This window comes from Thalia democratica, chromosome 8 (genome assembly GCF_965202585.1).
Source record: "Thalia democratica chromosome 8, ktThaDemo2.hap1.1, whole genome shotgun sequence".
Taxonomy (NCBI): domain Eukaryota; kingdom Metazoa; phylum Chordata; class Thaliacea; order Salpida; family Salpidae; genus Thalia; species Thalia democratica.
In genome coordinates this window covers 1,606,180-1,621,787 of record NC_139172.1, presented here as the reverse complement: position 1 = coordinate 1,621,787, position 15,608 = coordinate 1,606,180, and the positions used below count along the sequence as shown (strand labels likewise).

At 28.7% G+C, this 15,608-nt stretch overlaps 3 protein-coding genes across 3 annotated transcripts; all 3 read left to right on the top strand.

Annotated features, from left to right (window-relative positions):
• The first annotated feature begins 3,245 nt into the window (after nucleotides 1–3,245).
• LOC145842330 (nuclear RNA export factor 1-like) lies at nucleotides 3,246–5,158 on the top strand. The gene is made up of 3 exons (XM_082949755.1): nucleotides 3,246–3,280; nucleotides 3,566–4,036; nucleotides 4,165–5,158. Exons 1-3 carry the CDS (start codon nucleotides 3,246–3,248, stop codon nucleotides 5,156–5,158), a joined length of 1,500 nt encoding a protein of 499 aa, XP_082805881.1.
• A 3,244-nt stretch (nucleotides 5,159–8,402) lies between these two features.
• LOC145842328 (nuclear RNA export factor 1-like) lies at nucleotides 8,403–10,316 on the top strand. Its single transcript, XM_082949753.1, has 3 exons — nucleotides 8,403–8,437; nucleotides 8,723–9,193; nucleotides 9,323–10,316. Exons 1-3 carry the CDS (start codon nucleotides 8,403–8,405, stop codon nucleotides 10,314–10,316), a joined length of 1,500 nt encoding a protein of 499 aa, XP_082805879.1.
• Nucleotides 10,317–13,561: 3,245 nt separating this feature from the next.
• Nucleotides 13,562–15,475, top strand: LOC145842327 (nuclear RNA export factor 1-like). Its single transcript, XM_082949752.1, has 3 exons — nucleotides 13,562–13,596; nucleotides 13,882–14,352; nucleotides 14,482–15,475. Exons 1-3 carry the CDS (start codon nucleotides 13,562–13,564, stop codon nucleotides 15,473–15,475), a joined length of 1,500 nt encoding a protein of 499 aa, XP_082805878.1.
• The last annotated feature ends 133 nt before the right edge of the window (nucleotides 15,476–15,608 follow it).

Genomic DNA, 15,608 nt, shown 5'->3' with positions numbered 1-15,608 from the left:
AATACTGTTAACAAAATAAAAACAAAGAAGCTAAAACGAACTATCGATCTTAACTAAAAGCTTCTTTTCTTGTTATTTTTTCCCTTGATTTTAACAAATTTTTAATTGAGCTCTTTTATTTGTTGTTGTTTTCTTTTACAATTTTAATAAATTTTAATTAAAAAAAAATAAGTTTTTATATTATCAATAAGTATAAGCTAAAAAATGGTCTAAGTAAAATAAAAGTTTTCACTGATATATCCGCAGAAAAGAATGCGAAAACCTTTGATAGAAGAGTTTTTTATGCAAAGAAATTGATGTTTAGTATTAATTATCATAAAATAATATCTAATACAATAGAAATAAATTACAATAAATGAATTATTTTATATAAAAATAATACTTAGATTGCCTACTCCAAAACTATTTCATTTGCATTAAAACATCAAGGTCATATAATATAAAACATAAGGCTTTACTGTAACTCAATCATTTTAAATATCATACTTTCGTTTGGATACTTTCAGTTTATTATTATTATAGATAAATAGTTTAATTTAGACTACAGTCTAATATTTTAAGAAATAAAAGTGTTTGCACTGATAAATCCCATTGGTCATGTTTGAAAATAAACTGAACCGAGATTTGGCAAAATTTAGTTTTTTATTGAATATAAGACTGACATGTATAAAATTAAACAAAAACTAGAGGACGGCTTTCGATATTTGTGCAAAAGCTTATGCAAATTAGTTTTGTACTAGCTTAAATAGTTATATTTAGTTAGTTAAGTTTAGTATTCTGTCCTGGACATGACATTAAACTGTATCCTGGTGTATGACTCAATAACCGAAAGGTTTTTTCGTACATCAGGTCCTAGGACCAAATATTTGAGCGCTTTTTTTTTTCGTACGTTCAATATTGTTAATTGTATAAAAAATTGTTTGTTCAAGTTCTAAAGTTGACCATGTTTTTATTATACTTTAGTATCTAAAAATAAATAGATATGATTTGGCTAGTACAATAAAAAAATAGTTTTACCTTTGAAAAAAATAATACATGAAAATTTATAAAAACTTATTGTTTATTAAAAGTTAAGCAAAAAAAGTCAGAACGTTGCTAGAAGTTACTTGCATTATTTATTGTTTTAACCCTGAGTACTGGTGCCAGACAAAATAATGGCCATATTCGAATACTGACGCAATTGCCACTAGTTGGCGCAGTTTTTGTATAAATAGTTGAACTTATCAAATTTTTTTCATTTGAGCTTAGCAGTCAAGAGAGCAACATGTAAGTTTTAGTTTGTACGGAAGCTTACGTAAATTAGTTTTTTACTAGCTGGAATAGTCTTAAAGTTTAATATTGTTATTTTATATGAAAAATTGTTTGTTCAAGTTCTAAAGTTGACCATGTTTTTATTATACTTTAGTATCTAAAAATAAATAGATATGATTTGGCTAGTACAATAACAAAATAGTTTTACCTTTGAAAAAAATAATACATGAAAGTTTATAAAAACTCATTGTTTATTAAAAGTTAAGCAAAAAAAGTCAGACAAGTTTAATTTTGTTAACAAACCAAGGCACTTTTTGTTTGTTTTTAGTTTACATTATGATTAGGTTAGAATTAAAGCTAGCTAAAAGTGTATTGTATTAAGTGATAGATATCACTTGATGACTTTGATAAAATAGTTAGAAAAAATATAATTATAATATAATGTAAGATTAATATGACAAAGTTGTTTATAAGTAAATATAAAAACCTATAGTTATTGAGACGACAGGTTTAAGAAAATTCTCGAGAAAGGACATTTAAGTTATAATTTAGTACTTATAACTAAATCATACTTGTAAATTAGTATTTTAGAGTAGTATTGCACCAGATATTCAGTCTAATTATAGCAGCACACCAAATAATAATTTATGTAAAATTTAGTTTGTGTTAAAAGCTTAAGTTAGTTATGCTTCTTTTAACTTAAATAATTTTAAAGTTTAATGTTATAACTACAATTGTTTTAAAAATTATAAAACTATATTTGTTACTTATAGTTAGTATTGTGGGATTTAAAATATAACAAAGCAAGTTTCAAACTGAATTTACTCGTAATTTTAACAGTTTTTAACAGTTATTAACAGTTTATAATTACATTAACACAAATTAATTATGTAATTTTAAACTTTTGATCTTACTTAATTGATCTTACTTTTTATCTTACTCTGATAAAACCTAAAGCTACTTAATTAACGTTTATGATATAATTAGTTGCTAACAAAAGTAGTTGATAAGTATTAGCTGAAACATGTTTTACTTTTTTGCACAACAAAAATGGTTTTATGATACATGTCTCTAATTTTTATTTAATATATGTATTTTAGAAAAATGAATAGATGACTGTACTTAAACTAACTAGTGGCGTATTTTCAGAACAGCTTAGTAACATATAACGCAAATAAATAATGACAAATATGGAAGATTTACTGTCAAAAATGAAAAACATTACAGTTCAAAAGAAAAGTATTCAATTATATAAACCACCTAAAAGCAGAGGTAATGTTTACAGTGTTCTTATAAAATTATTAAGATGTTTTTTCTTACCGTTATTAAGTTATATAAGTTTTTAAGTTACCTAGGTAAATGTGTTTTTATAATATTTTTAGTCATGTAAATTAGCTAAACGTCGAAACAAACTATTTTTCAGAATCTCATAAAAAAAACAATGATCATGATGAAAGACTTAACATCTCATTACATCATGTTGATCACGGAGATTGTTACGAACCTAAGACATTAGAAAAATGTTCTATATCGTACAAAAGTGGTAGAAAACGTTACAAAAACAAAATGAAATGTTACAAAGTCAAGGGTCGTCTAGGAAAACAAAGGTTTTAATTAACAACTAGTTTAAATAGAATTAAGTTGAGTTATTTAAAAATGAAATTGAAAGTTGGTTATTTACAAAGTTAGCTTGAATACAAATATTGAATCGCAATGTTTTTAAATTATTTATTCAGCAGTAGTTTGTTTTTCTCAATACTATACTTATGATATTCTATTTTATATTTAAATTTGAGACTACAGTAACTCAGGTTTTATAAATTGTTTGTAACGCTTTATAGACCGTTCCTCATGAATGGTATATTTTTTCGATTTGATAATGAAACTTTTAAATTGTTAAACAAAAACTATTTTAAAGGAAAACAGTTTATGACCGCCTTGGAAAACGACGACCACAAAATAATAATGATATAGATAATGACGGTTGTGTCATTATGAAGGGAGACTTATACGCTCACAAAAAGAAATTGTAAGTTGTTGTTTGTTTTTTTTAAACTTATTTTTCGTATAATTGAAATATTAAGTTTTTGTACTTTTTTATTATACGTAAACTCTTAAGACTAATAATAAAAATAACTAAAACATTTATCAAAATATAATATTGAATAAAAATTCAATTGTTTTGAGTACAAGGTTTTGGTTATGAGTACAAGGTTTTACTACCTTGTAAAACAAAACTTTAATGTATTAAATTTCACAGTGACCCGTTGAGCCGAAACAGAGGATCAATAATAAGAAAGTTTAAAATTGACAGGAGAGAAAATATCAAAATATCTCCTGCCGCAATCAAAAACAACTTCAACAACATCAATAAGTCAAAAGTTGATGTAGAAAACGCCTGGTACCAAATAAAAGTATTTCGAGGCGCAGATGAAGTTGAAACTCAATTGATTGAAAAAATGAGTAAAATTATTGATGCTCCCATAGAATACAGGCAGTATCACGTTTTCAACGGTGATGCTAGTTTCTATGTGCTTGGAAAAGGCAAAGCAGATGCGCTGTTGAGTTGCAACCGTCAACTTACCAGCAGTTTCGGTAATGATATGCTGAAAGTAGTTAGGTACACAGCAAAGTCTGATGTATACCGTGACGACCAACTAGAAAGCATTAAGCAGTGCATCAAAAGCCGGGTCTATTTAGAACAAGGCGTTCTTGACTTGAGCGGTCTCAGCTTTGACAAAACTCTGAAGAAGCAAGGTATCAGAATTAACCTGCATAGAAGCGAGTATTTTACAATTATTGTAAAAACATTAGATTCGCTGTTCAGAGGAAGTGATCAAAATAAAAGAATCACAACATTAAATTTAGAAAAAAATAATTAAGTTATAAATCAATTGGCTTTCTCAAAAACAGCCTCATTGATATGTTTCCCAATATTAACCGTCTCTCAGTTGCTGAAAATCACATTAAAATCGTAAAAGATTTGAAAGCATTAAGAGATTGGAATTTAATTGAGCTTAAGTTATACGATAGCAGTCAAGATGCAACTGTAAATGATATAAGCAACTGGCGAAAACTCTTTCCAGACTTGATCAAACTTAACTGCAGAGATTATGAGCCTCCAGTTAAAATAGATGTTGCAGAGTATGAAATACCAAAAACTATGGGAAGCAACTTTATGCTGCTTTCTGATAGTGCAAAAGAAGTGTTCATCAATCATGTCAAAAACTTATTCAGTTGCCTTGACAAAGTAAAAACCTCAGATGATGCAAGCAACTTTTACTGTAAAGATTCACAGTTTAGCTTGACAATTTCTAGCAATGATAAAGATTCTACAATGAAAAAATACTTGGAAGTGTGCAAGGAGTGCACACCAAACAACCGACAGAAAGTCAGAGTCGGTTGTAATAAGTCCGATTCCAAAAAGTATAACTTTGGGAGAGAGGAAATTGTGAAAGCGTTGCGCAAGCTACCCTTATCAAAACACATCATGGACAGCTTTGTTTGTGATGTCACGTTCTGCTCTAGTGAGTTCATCAGTTACGTTATCAGCGGCACTTTTGAAGAAGCCGGTGGTAAAGTTCGCGCCTTCACCAGAAGCATATCCTGCGCAATTTCCGCTGAAATTAAATTTACAATACTGAGCGACATGCTCCATATCAGGAACCAATCGGTCGCCGAAAAGAAAGAAAACGCCGCCAAGGTGGCCGCAATCAACCAGTTGCCACGACCGCCGTGTGACGTGCGAACGGAGATGTTGAAAACTTTCATGAAAGACTCAGGAATGAACGAGAAATATTCGCACGAATGTCTGCACAACAACGGGTGGGATTATGATAAAGCCGGAAGAAATTTTATGGAACTGCACAAAAACAACCACATACCGCTTGAAGCATATCAATTCTAAAATACTGTTAACAAAATAAAAACAAAGAAGCTAAAACGAACTATCGATCTTAACTAAAAGCTTCTTTTCTTGTTATTTTTTCCCTTGATTTTAACAAATTTTTAATTGAGCTCTTTTATTTGTTGTTGTTTTCTTTTACAATTTTAATAAATTTTAATTAAAAAAAAATAAGTTTTTATATTATCAATAAGTATAAGCTAAAAAATGGTCTAAGTAAAATAAAAGTTTTCACTGATATATCCGCAGAAAAGAATGCGAAAACCTTTGATAGAAGAGTTTTTTATGCAAAGAAATTGATGTTTAGTATTAATTATCATAAAATAATATCTAATACAATAGAAATAAATTACAATAAATGAATTATTTTATATAAAAATAATACTTAGATTGCCTACTCCAAAACTATTTCATTTGCATTAAAACATCAAGGTCATATAATATAAAACATAAGGCTTTACTGTAACTCAATCATTTTAAATATCATACTTTCGTTTGGATACTTTCAGTTTATTATTATTATAGATAAATAGTTTAATTTAGACTACAGTCTAATATTTTAAGAAATAAAAGTGTTTGCACTGATAAATCCCATTGGTCATGTTTGAAAATAAACTGAACCGAGATTTGGCAAAATTTAGTTTTTTATTGAATATAAGACTGACATGTATAAAATTAAACAAAAACTAGAGGACGGCTTTCGATATTTGTGCAAAAGCTTATGCAAATTAGTTTTGTACTAGCTTAAATAGTTATATTTAGTTAGTTAAGTTTAGTATTCTGTCCTGGACATGACATTAAACTGTATCCTGGTGTATGACTCAATAACCGAAAGGTTTTTTCGTACATCAGGTCCTAGGACCAAATATTTGAGCGCTTTTTTTTTCGTACGTTCAATATTGTTAATTGTATAAAAAATTGTTTGTTCAAGTTCTAAAGTTGACCATGTTTTTATTATACTTTAGTATCTAAAAATAAATAGATATGATTTGGCTAGTACAATAAAAAAATAGTTTTACCTTTGAAAAAAATAATACATGAAAATTTATAAAAACTTATTGTTTATTAAAAGTTAAGCAAAAAAAGTCAGAACGTTGCTAGAAGTTACTTGCATTATTTATTGTTTTAACCCTGAGTACTGGTGCCAGACAAAATAATGGCCATATTCGAATACTGACGCAATTGCCACTAGTTGGCGCAGTTTTTGTATAAATAGTTGAACTTATCAAATTTTTTTCATTTGAGCTTAGCAGTCAAGAGAGCAACATGTAAGTTTTAGTTTGTACGGAAGCTTACGTAAATTAGTTTTTTACTAGCTGGAATAGTCTTAAAGTTTAATATTGTTATTTTATATGAAAAATTGTTTGTTCAAGTTCTAAAGTTGACCATGTTTTTATTATACTTTAGTATCTAAAAATAAATAGATATGATTTGGCTAGTACAATAACAAAATAGTTTTACCTTTGAAAAAAATAATACATGAAAGTTTATAAAAACTCATTGTTTATTAAAAGTTAAGCAAAAAAAGTCAGACAAGTTTAATTTTGTTAACAAACCAAGGCACTTTTTGTTTGTTTTTAGTTTACATTATGATTAGGTTAGAATTAAAGCTAGCTAAAAGTGTATTGTATTAAGTGATAGATATCACTTGATGACTTTGATAAAATAGTTAGAAAAAATATAATTATAATATAATGTAAGATTAATATGACAAAGTTGTTTATAAGTAAATATAAAAACCTATAGTTATTGAGACGACAGGTTTAAGAAAATTCTCGAGAAAGGACATTTAAGTTATAATTTAGTACTTATAACTAAATCATACTTGTAAATTAGTATTTTAGAGTAGTATTGCACCAGATATTCAGTCTAATTATAGCAGCACACCAAATAATAATTTATGTAAAATTTAGTTTGTGTTAAAAGCTTAAGTTAGTTATGCTTCTTTTAACTTAAATAATTTTAAAGTTTAATGTTATAACTACAATTGTTTTAAAAATTATAAAACTATATTTGTTACTTATAGTTAGTATTGTGGGATTTAAAATATAACAAAGCAAGTTTCAAACTGAATTTACTCGTAATTTTAACAGTTTTTAACAGTTATTAACAGTTTATAATTACATTAACACAAATTAATTATGTAATTTTAAACTTTTGATCTTACTTAATTGATCTTACTTTTTATCTTACTCTGATAAAACCTAAAGCTACTTAATTAACGTTTATGATATAATTAGTTGCTAACAAAAGTAGTTGATAAGTATTAGCTGAAACATGTTTTACTTTTTTGCACAACAAAAATGGTTTTATGATACATGTCTCTAATTTTTATTTAATATATGTATTTTAGAAAAATGAATAGATGACTGTACTTAAACTAACTAGTGGCGTATTTTCAGAACAGCTTAGTAACATATAACGCAAATAAATAATGACAAATATGGAAGATTTACTGTCAAAAATGAAAAACATTACAGTTCAAAAGAAAAGTATTCAATTATATAAACCACCTAAAAGCAGAGGTAATGTTTACAGTGTTCTTATAAAATTATTAAGATGTTTTTTCTTACCGTTATTAAGTTATATAAGTTTTTAAGTTACCTAGGTAAATGTGTTTTTATAATATTTTTAGTCATGTAAATTAGCTAAACGTCGAAACAAACTATTTTTCAGAATCTCATAAAAAAAACAATGATCATGATGAAAGACTTAACATCTCATTACATCATGTTGATCACGGAGATTGTTACGAACCTAAGACATTAGAAAAATGTTCTATATCGTACAAAAGTGGTAGAAAACGTTACAAAAACAAAATGAAATGTTACAAAGTCAAGGGTCGTCTAGGAAAACAAAGGTTTTAATTAACAACTAGTTTAAATAGAATTAAGTTGAGTTATTTAAAAATGAAATTGAAAGTTGGTTATTTACAAAGTTAGCTTGAATACAAATATTGAATCGCAATGTTTTTAAATTATTTATTCAACAGTAGTTTGTTTTTCTCAATACTATACTTATGATATTCTATTTTATATTTAAATTTGAGACTACAGTAACTCAGGTTTTATAAATTGTTTGTAACGCTTTATAGACCGTTCCTCATGAATGGTATATTTTTTCGATTTGATAATGAAACTTTTAAATTGTTAAACAAAAACTATTTTAAAGGAAAACAGTTTATGACCGCCTTGGAAAACGACGACCACAAAATAATAATGATATAGATAATGACGGTTGTGTCATTATGAAGGGAGACTTATACGCTCACAAAAAGAAATTGTAAGTTGTTGTTTGTTTTTTTTAAACTTATTTTTCGTATAATTGAAATATTAAGTTTTTGTACTTTTTTATTATACGTAAACTCTTAAGACTAATAATAAAAATAACTAAAACATTTATCAAAATATAATATTGAATAAAAATTCAATTGTTTTGAGTACAAGGTTTTGGTTATGAGTACAAGGTTTTACTACCTTGTAAAACAAAACTTTAATGTATTAAATTTCACAGTGACCCGTTGAGCCGAAACAGAGGATCAATAATAAGAAAGTTTAAAATTGACAGGAGAGAAAATATCAAAATATCTCCTGCCGCAATCAAAAACAACTTCAACAACATCAATAAGTCAAAAGTTGATGTAGAAAACGCCTGGTACCAAATAAAAGTATTTCGAGGCGCAGATGAAGTTGAAACTCAATTGATTGAAAAAATGAGTAAAATTATTGATGCTCCCATAGAATACAGGCAGTATCACGTTTTCAACGGTGATGCTAGTTTCTATGTGCTTGGAAAAGGCAAAGCAGATGCGCTGTTGAGTTGCAACCGTCAACTTACCAGCAGTTTCGGTAATGATATGCTGAAAGTAGTTAGGTACACAGCAAAGTCTGATGTATACCGTGACGACCAACTAGAAAGCATTAAGCAGTGCATCAAAAGCCGGGTCTATTTAGAACAAGGCGTTCTTGACTTGAGCGGTCTCAGCTTTGACAAAACTCTGAAGAAGCAAGGTATCAGAATTAACCTGCATAGAAGCGAGTATTTTACAATTATTGTAAAAACATTAGATTCGCTGTTCAGAGGAAGTGATCAAAATAAAAGAATCACAACATTAAATTTAGAAAAAAATAACTTAAGTTATAAATCAATTGGCTTTCTCAAAAACAGCCTCATTGATATGTTTCCCAATATTAACCGTCTCTCAGTTGCTGAAAATCACATTAAAATCGTAAAAGATTTGAAAGCATTAAGAGATTGGAATTTAATTGAGCTTAAGTTATACGATAGCAGTCAAGATGCAACTGTAAATGATATAAGCAACTGGCGAAAACTCTTTCCAGACTTGATCAAACTTAACTGCAGAGATTATGAGCCTCCAGTTAAAATAGATGTTGCAGAGTATGAAATACCAAAAACTATGGGAAGCAACTTTATGCTGCTTTCTGATAGTGCAAAAGAAGTGTTCATCAATCATGTCAAAAACTTATTCAGTTGCCTTGACAAAGTAAAAACCTCAGATGATGCAAGCAACTTTTACTGTAAAGATTCACAGTTTAGCTTGACAATTTCTAGCAATGATAAAGATTCTACAATGAAAAAATACTTGGAAGTGTGCAAGGAGTGCACACCAAACAACCGACAGAAAGTCAGAGTCGGTTGTAATAAGTCCGATTCCAAAAAGTATAACTTTGGGAGAGAGGAAATTGTGAAAGCGTTGCGCAAGCTACCCTTATCAAAACACATCATGGACAGCTTTGTTTGTGATGTCACGTTCTGCTCTAGTGAGTTCATCAGTTACGTTATCAGCGGCACTTTTGAAGAAGCCGGTGGTAAAGTTCGCGCCTTCACCAGAAGCATATCCTGCGCAATTTCCGCTGAAATTAAATTTACAATACTGAGCGACATGCTCCATATCAGGAACCAATCGGTCGCCGAAAAGAAAGAAAACGCCGCCAAGGTGGCCGCAATCAACCAGTTGCCACGACCGCCGTGTGACGTGCGAACGGAGATGTTGAAAACTTTCATGAAAGACTCAGGAATGAACGAGAAATATTCGCACGAATGTCTGCACAACAACGGGTGGGATTATGATAAAGCCGGAAGAAATTTTATGGAACTGCACAAAAACAACCACATACCGCTTGAAGCATATCAATTCTAAAATACTGTTAACAAAATAAAAACAAAGAAGCTAAAACGAACTATCGATCTTAACTAAAAGCTTCTTTTCTTGTTATTTTTTCCCTTGATTTTAACAAATTTTTAATTGAGCTCTTTTATTTGTTGTTGTTTTCTTTTACAATTTTAATAAATTTTAATTAAAAAAAAATAAGTTTTTATATTATCAATAAGTATAAGCTAAAAAATGGTCTAAGTAAAATAAAAGTTTTCACTGATATATCCGCAGAAAAGAATGCGAAAACCTTTGATAGAAGAGTTTTTTATGCAAAGAAATTGATGTTTAGTATTAATTATCATAAAATAATATCTAATACAATAGAAATAAATTACAATAAATGAATTATTTTATATAAAAATAATACTTAGATTGCCTACTCCAAAACTATTTCATTTGCATTAAAACATCAAGGTCATATAATATAAAACATAAGGCTTTACTGTAACTCAATCATTTTAAATATCATACTTTCGTTTGGATACTTTCAGTTTATTATTATTATAGATAAATAGTTTAATTTAGACTACAGTCTAATATTTTAAGAAATAAAAGTGTTTGCACTGATAAATCCCATTGGTCATGTTTGAAAATAAACTGAACCGAGATTTGGCAAAATTTAGTTTTTTATTGAATATAAGACTGACATGTATAAAATTAAACAAAAACTAGAGGACGGCTTTCGATATTTGTGCAAAAGCTTATGCAAATTAGTTTTGTACTAGCTTAAATAGTTATATTTAGTTAGTTAAGTTTAGTATTCTGTCCTGGACATGACATTAAACTGTATCCTGGTGTATGACTCAATAACCGAAAGGTTTTTTCGTACATCAGGTCCTAGGACCAAATATTTGAGCGCTTTTTTTTTTCGTACGTTCAATATTGTTAATTGTATAAAAAATTGTTTGTTCAAGTTCTAAAGTTGACCATGTTTTTATTATACTTTAGTATCTAAAAATAAATAGATATGATTTGGCTAGTACAATAAAAAAATAGTTTTACCTTTGAAAAAAATAATACATGAAAATTTATAAAAACTTATTGTTTATTAAAAGTTAAGCAAAAAAAGTCAGAACGTTGCTAGAAGTTACTTGCATTATTTATTGTTTTAACCCTGAGTACTGGTGCCAGACAAAAAAATGGCCATATTCGAATACTGACGCAATTGCCACTAGTTGGCGCAGTTTTTGTATAAATAGTTGAACTTATCAAATTTTTTTCATTTGAGCTTAGCAGTCAAGAGAGCAACATGTAAGTTTTAGTTTGTACGGAAGCTTACGTAAATTAGTTTTTTACTAGCTGGAATAGTCTTAAAGTTTAATATTGTTATTTTATATGAAAAATTGTTTGTTCAAGTTCTAAAGTTGACCATGTTTTTATTATACTTTAGTATCTAAAAATAAATAGATATGATTTGGCTAGTACAATAACAAAATAGTTTTACCTTTGAAAAAAATAATACATGAAAGTTTATAAAAACTCATTGTTTATTAAAAGTTAAGCAAAAAAAGTCAGACAAGTTTAATTTTGTTAACAAACCAAGGCACTTTTTGTTTGTTTTTAGTTTACATTATGATTAGGTTAGAATTAAAGCTAGCTAAAAGTGTATTGTATTAAGTGATAGATATCACTTGATGACTTTGATAAAATAGTTAGAAAAAATATAATTATAATATAATGTAAGATTAATATGACAAAGTTGTTTATAAGTAAATATAAAAACCTATAGTTATTGAGACGACAGGTTTAAGAAAATTCTCGAGAAAGGACATTTAAGTTATAATTTAGTACTTATAACTAAGTCATACTTGTAAATTAGTATTTTAGAGTAGTATTGCATCAGATATTCAGTCTAATTATAGCAGCACACCAAATAATAATTTATGTAAAATTTAGTTTGTGTTAAAAGCTTAAGTTAGTTATGCTTCTTTTAACTTAAATAATTTTAAAGTTTAATGTTATAACTACAATTGTTTTAAAAATTATAAAACTATATTTGTTACTTATAGTTAGTATTGTGGGATTTAAAATATAACAAAGCAAGTTTCAAACTGAATTTACTCGTAATTTTAACAGTTTTTAACAGTTATTAACAGTTTATAATTACATTAACACAAATTAATTATGTAATTTTAAACTTTTGATCTTACTTAATTGATCTTACTTTTTATCTTACTCTGATAAAACCTAAAGCTACTTAATTAACGTTTATGATATAATTAGTTGCTAACAAAAGTAGTTGATTAGTATTAGCTGAAACATGTTTTACTTTTTTGCACAACAAAAATGGTTTTATGATACATGTCTCTAATTTTTATTTAATATATGTATTTTAGAAAAATGAATAGATGACTGTACTTAAACTAACTAGTGGCGTATTTTCAGAACAGCTTAGTAACATATAACGCAAATAAATAATGACAAATATGGAAGATTTACTGTCAAAAATGAAAAACATTACAGTTCAAAAGAAAAGTATTCAATTATATAAACCACCTAAAAGCAGAGGTAATGTTTACAGTGTTCTTATAAAATTATTAAGATGTTTTTTCTTACCGTTATTAAGTTATATAAGTTTTTAAGTTACCTAGGTAAATGTGTTTTTATAATATTTTTAGTCATGTAAATTAGCTAAACGTCGAAACAAACTATTTTTCAGAATCTCATAAAAAAAACAATGATCATGATGAAAGACTTAACATCTCATTACATCATGTTGATCACGGAGATTGTTACGAACCTAAGACATTAGAAAAATGTTCTATATCGTACAAAAGTGGTAGAAAACGTTACAAAAACAAAATGAAATGTTACAAAGTCAAGGGTCGTCTAGGAAAACAAAGGTTTTAATTAACAACTAGTTTAAATAGAATTAAGTTGAGTTATTTAAAAATGAAATTGAAAGTTGGTTATTTACAAAGTTAGCTTGAATACAAATATTGAATCGCAATGTTTTTAAATTATTTATTCAACAGTAGTTTGTTTTTCTCAATACTATACTTATGATATTCTATTTTATATTTAAATTTGAGACTACAGTAACTCAGGTTTTATAAATTGTTTGTAACGCTTTATAGACCGTTCCTCATGAATGGTATATTTTTTCGATTTGATAATGAAACTTTTAAATTGTTAAACAAAAACTATTTTAAAGGAAAACAGTTTATGACCGCCTTGGAAAACGACGACCACAAAATAATAATGATATAGATAATGACGGTTGTGTCATTATGAAGGGAGACTTATACGCTCACAAAAAGAAATTGTAAGTTGTTGTTTGTTTTTTTTAAACTTATTTTTCGTATAATTGAAATATGAAGTTTTTGTACTTTTTTATTATACGTAAACTCTTAAGACTAATAATAAAAATAACTAAAACATTTATCAAAATATAATATTGAATAAAAATTCAATTGTTTTGAGTACAAGGTTTTGGTTATGAGTACAAGGTTTTACTACCTTGTAAAACAAAACTTTAATGTATTAAATTTCACAGTGACCCGTTGAGCCGAAACAGAGGATCAATAATAAGAAAGTTTAAAATTGACAGGAGAGAAAATATCAAAATATCTCCTGCCGCAATCAAAAACAACTTCAACAACATCAATAAGTCAAAAGTTGATGTAGAAAACGCCTGGTACCAAATAAAAGTATTTCGAGGCGCAGATGAAGTTGAAACTCAATTGATTGAAAAAATGAGTAAAATTATTGATGCTCCCATAGAATACAGGCAGTATCACGTTTTCAACGGTGATGCTAGTTTCTATGTGCTTGGAAAAGGCAAAGCAGATGCGCTGTTGAGTTGCAACCGTCAACTTACCAGCAGTTTCGGTAATGATATGCTGAAAGTAGTTAGGTACACAGCAAAGTCTGATGTATACCGTGACGACCAACTAGAAAGCATTAAGCAGTGCATCAAAAGCCGGGTCTATTTAGAACAAGGCGTTCTTGACTTGAGCGGTCTCAGCTTTGACAAAACTCTGAAGAAGCAAGGTATCAGAATTAACCTGCATAGAAGCGAGTATTTTACAATTATTGTAAAAACATTAGATTCGCTGTTCAGAGGAAGTGATCAAAATAAAAGAATCACAACATTAAATTTAGAAAAAAATAACTTAAGTTATAAATCAATTGGCTTTCTCAAAAACAGCCTCATTGATATGTTTCCCAATATTAACCGTCTCTCAGTTGCTGAAAATCACATTAAAATCGTAAAAGATTTGAAAGCATTAAGAGATTGGAATTTAATTGAGCTTAAGTTATACGATAGCAGTCAAGATGCAACTGTAAATGATATAAGCAACTGGCGAAAACTCTTTCCAGACTTGATCAAACTTAACTGCAGAGATTATGAGCCTCCAGTTAAAATAGATGTTGCAGAGTATGAAATACCAAAAACTATGGGAAGCAACTTTATGCTGCTTTCTGATAGTGCAAAAGAAGTGTTCATCAATCATGTCAAAAACTTATTCAGTTGCCTTGACAAAGTAAAAACCTCAGATGATGCAAGCAACTTTTACTGTAAAGATTCACAGTTTAGCTTGACAATTTCTAGCAATGATAAAGATTCTACAATGAAAAAATACTTGGAAGTGTGCAAGGAGTGCACACCAAACAACCGACAGAAAGTCAGAGTCGGTTGTAATAAGTCCGATTCCAAAAAGTATAACTTTGGGAGAGAGGAAATTGTGAAAGCGTTGCGCAAGCTACCCTTATCAAAACACATCATGGACAGCTTTGTTTGTGATGTCACGTTCTGCTCTAGTGAGTTCATCAGTTACGTTATCAGCGGCACTTTTGAAGAAGCCGGTGGTAAAGTTCGCGCCTTCACCAGAAGCATATCCTGCGCAATTTCCGCTGAAATTAAATTTACAATACTGAGCGACATGCTCCATATCAGGAACCAATCGGTCGCCGAAAAGAAAGAAAACGCCGCCAAGGTGGCCGCAATCAACCAGTTGCCACGACCGCCGTGTGACGTGCGAACGGAGATGTTGAAAACTTTCATGAAAGACTCAGGAATGAACGAGAAATATTCGCACGAATGTCTGCACAACAACGGGTGGGATTATGATAAAGCCGGAAGAAATTTTATGGAACTGCACAAAAACAACCACATACCGCTTGAAGCATATCAATTCTAAAATACTGTTAACAAAATAAAAACAAAGAAGCTAAAACGAACTATCGATCTTAACTAAGAGCTTCTTTTCTTGTTATTTTTTCCCTTGATTTTAACAAATTTTTAATTGAGCTCTTTTACCTTTGATAGAAGAG

Excerpts from the sequence above, each read along its gene's own strand:
- LOC145842330 (XM_082949755.1), top strand. The coding sequence starts at position 3,246 with ATGAAGGGAGACTTATACGCTCACAAAAAGAAATT. Across the intron at positions 3,281-3,565 it reads TACGCTCACAAAAAGAAATT|GAGAGAAAATATCAAAATAT; the intron begins GTAAGTTGTTGT and ends TAAAATTGACAG. Across the intron at positions 4,037-4,164 it reads ATTAACCTGCATAGAAGCGA|CCTCATTGATATGTTTCCCA; the intron begins GTATTTTACAAT and ends TCTCAAAAACAG.
- LOC145842328 (XM_082949753.1), top strand. The coding sequence starts at position 8,403 with ATGAAGGGAGACTTATACGCTCACAAAAAGAAATT. Across the intron at positions 8,438-8,722 it reads TACGCTCACAAAAAGAAATT|GAGAGAAAATATCAAAATAT; the intron begins GTAAGTTGTTGT and ends TAAAATTGACAG. Across the intron at positions 9,194-9,322 it reads ATTAACCTGCATAGAAGCGA|CCTCATTGATATGTTTCCCA; the intron begins GTATTTTACAAT and ends TCTCAAAAACAG.
- LOC145842327 (XM_082949752.1), top strand. The coding sequence starts at position 13,562 with ATGAAGGGAGACTTATACGCTCACAAAAAGAAATT. Across the intron at positions 13,597-13,881 it reads TACGCTCACAAAAAGAAATT|GAGAGAAAATATCAAAATAT; the intron begins GTAAGTTGTTGT and ends TAAAATTGACAG. Across the intron at positions 14,353-14,481 it reads ATTAACCTGCATAGAAGCGA|CCTCATTGATATGTTTCCCA; the intron begins GTATTTTACAAT and ends TCTCAAAAACAG.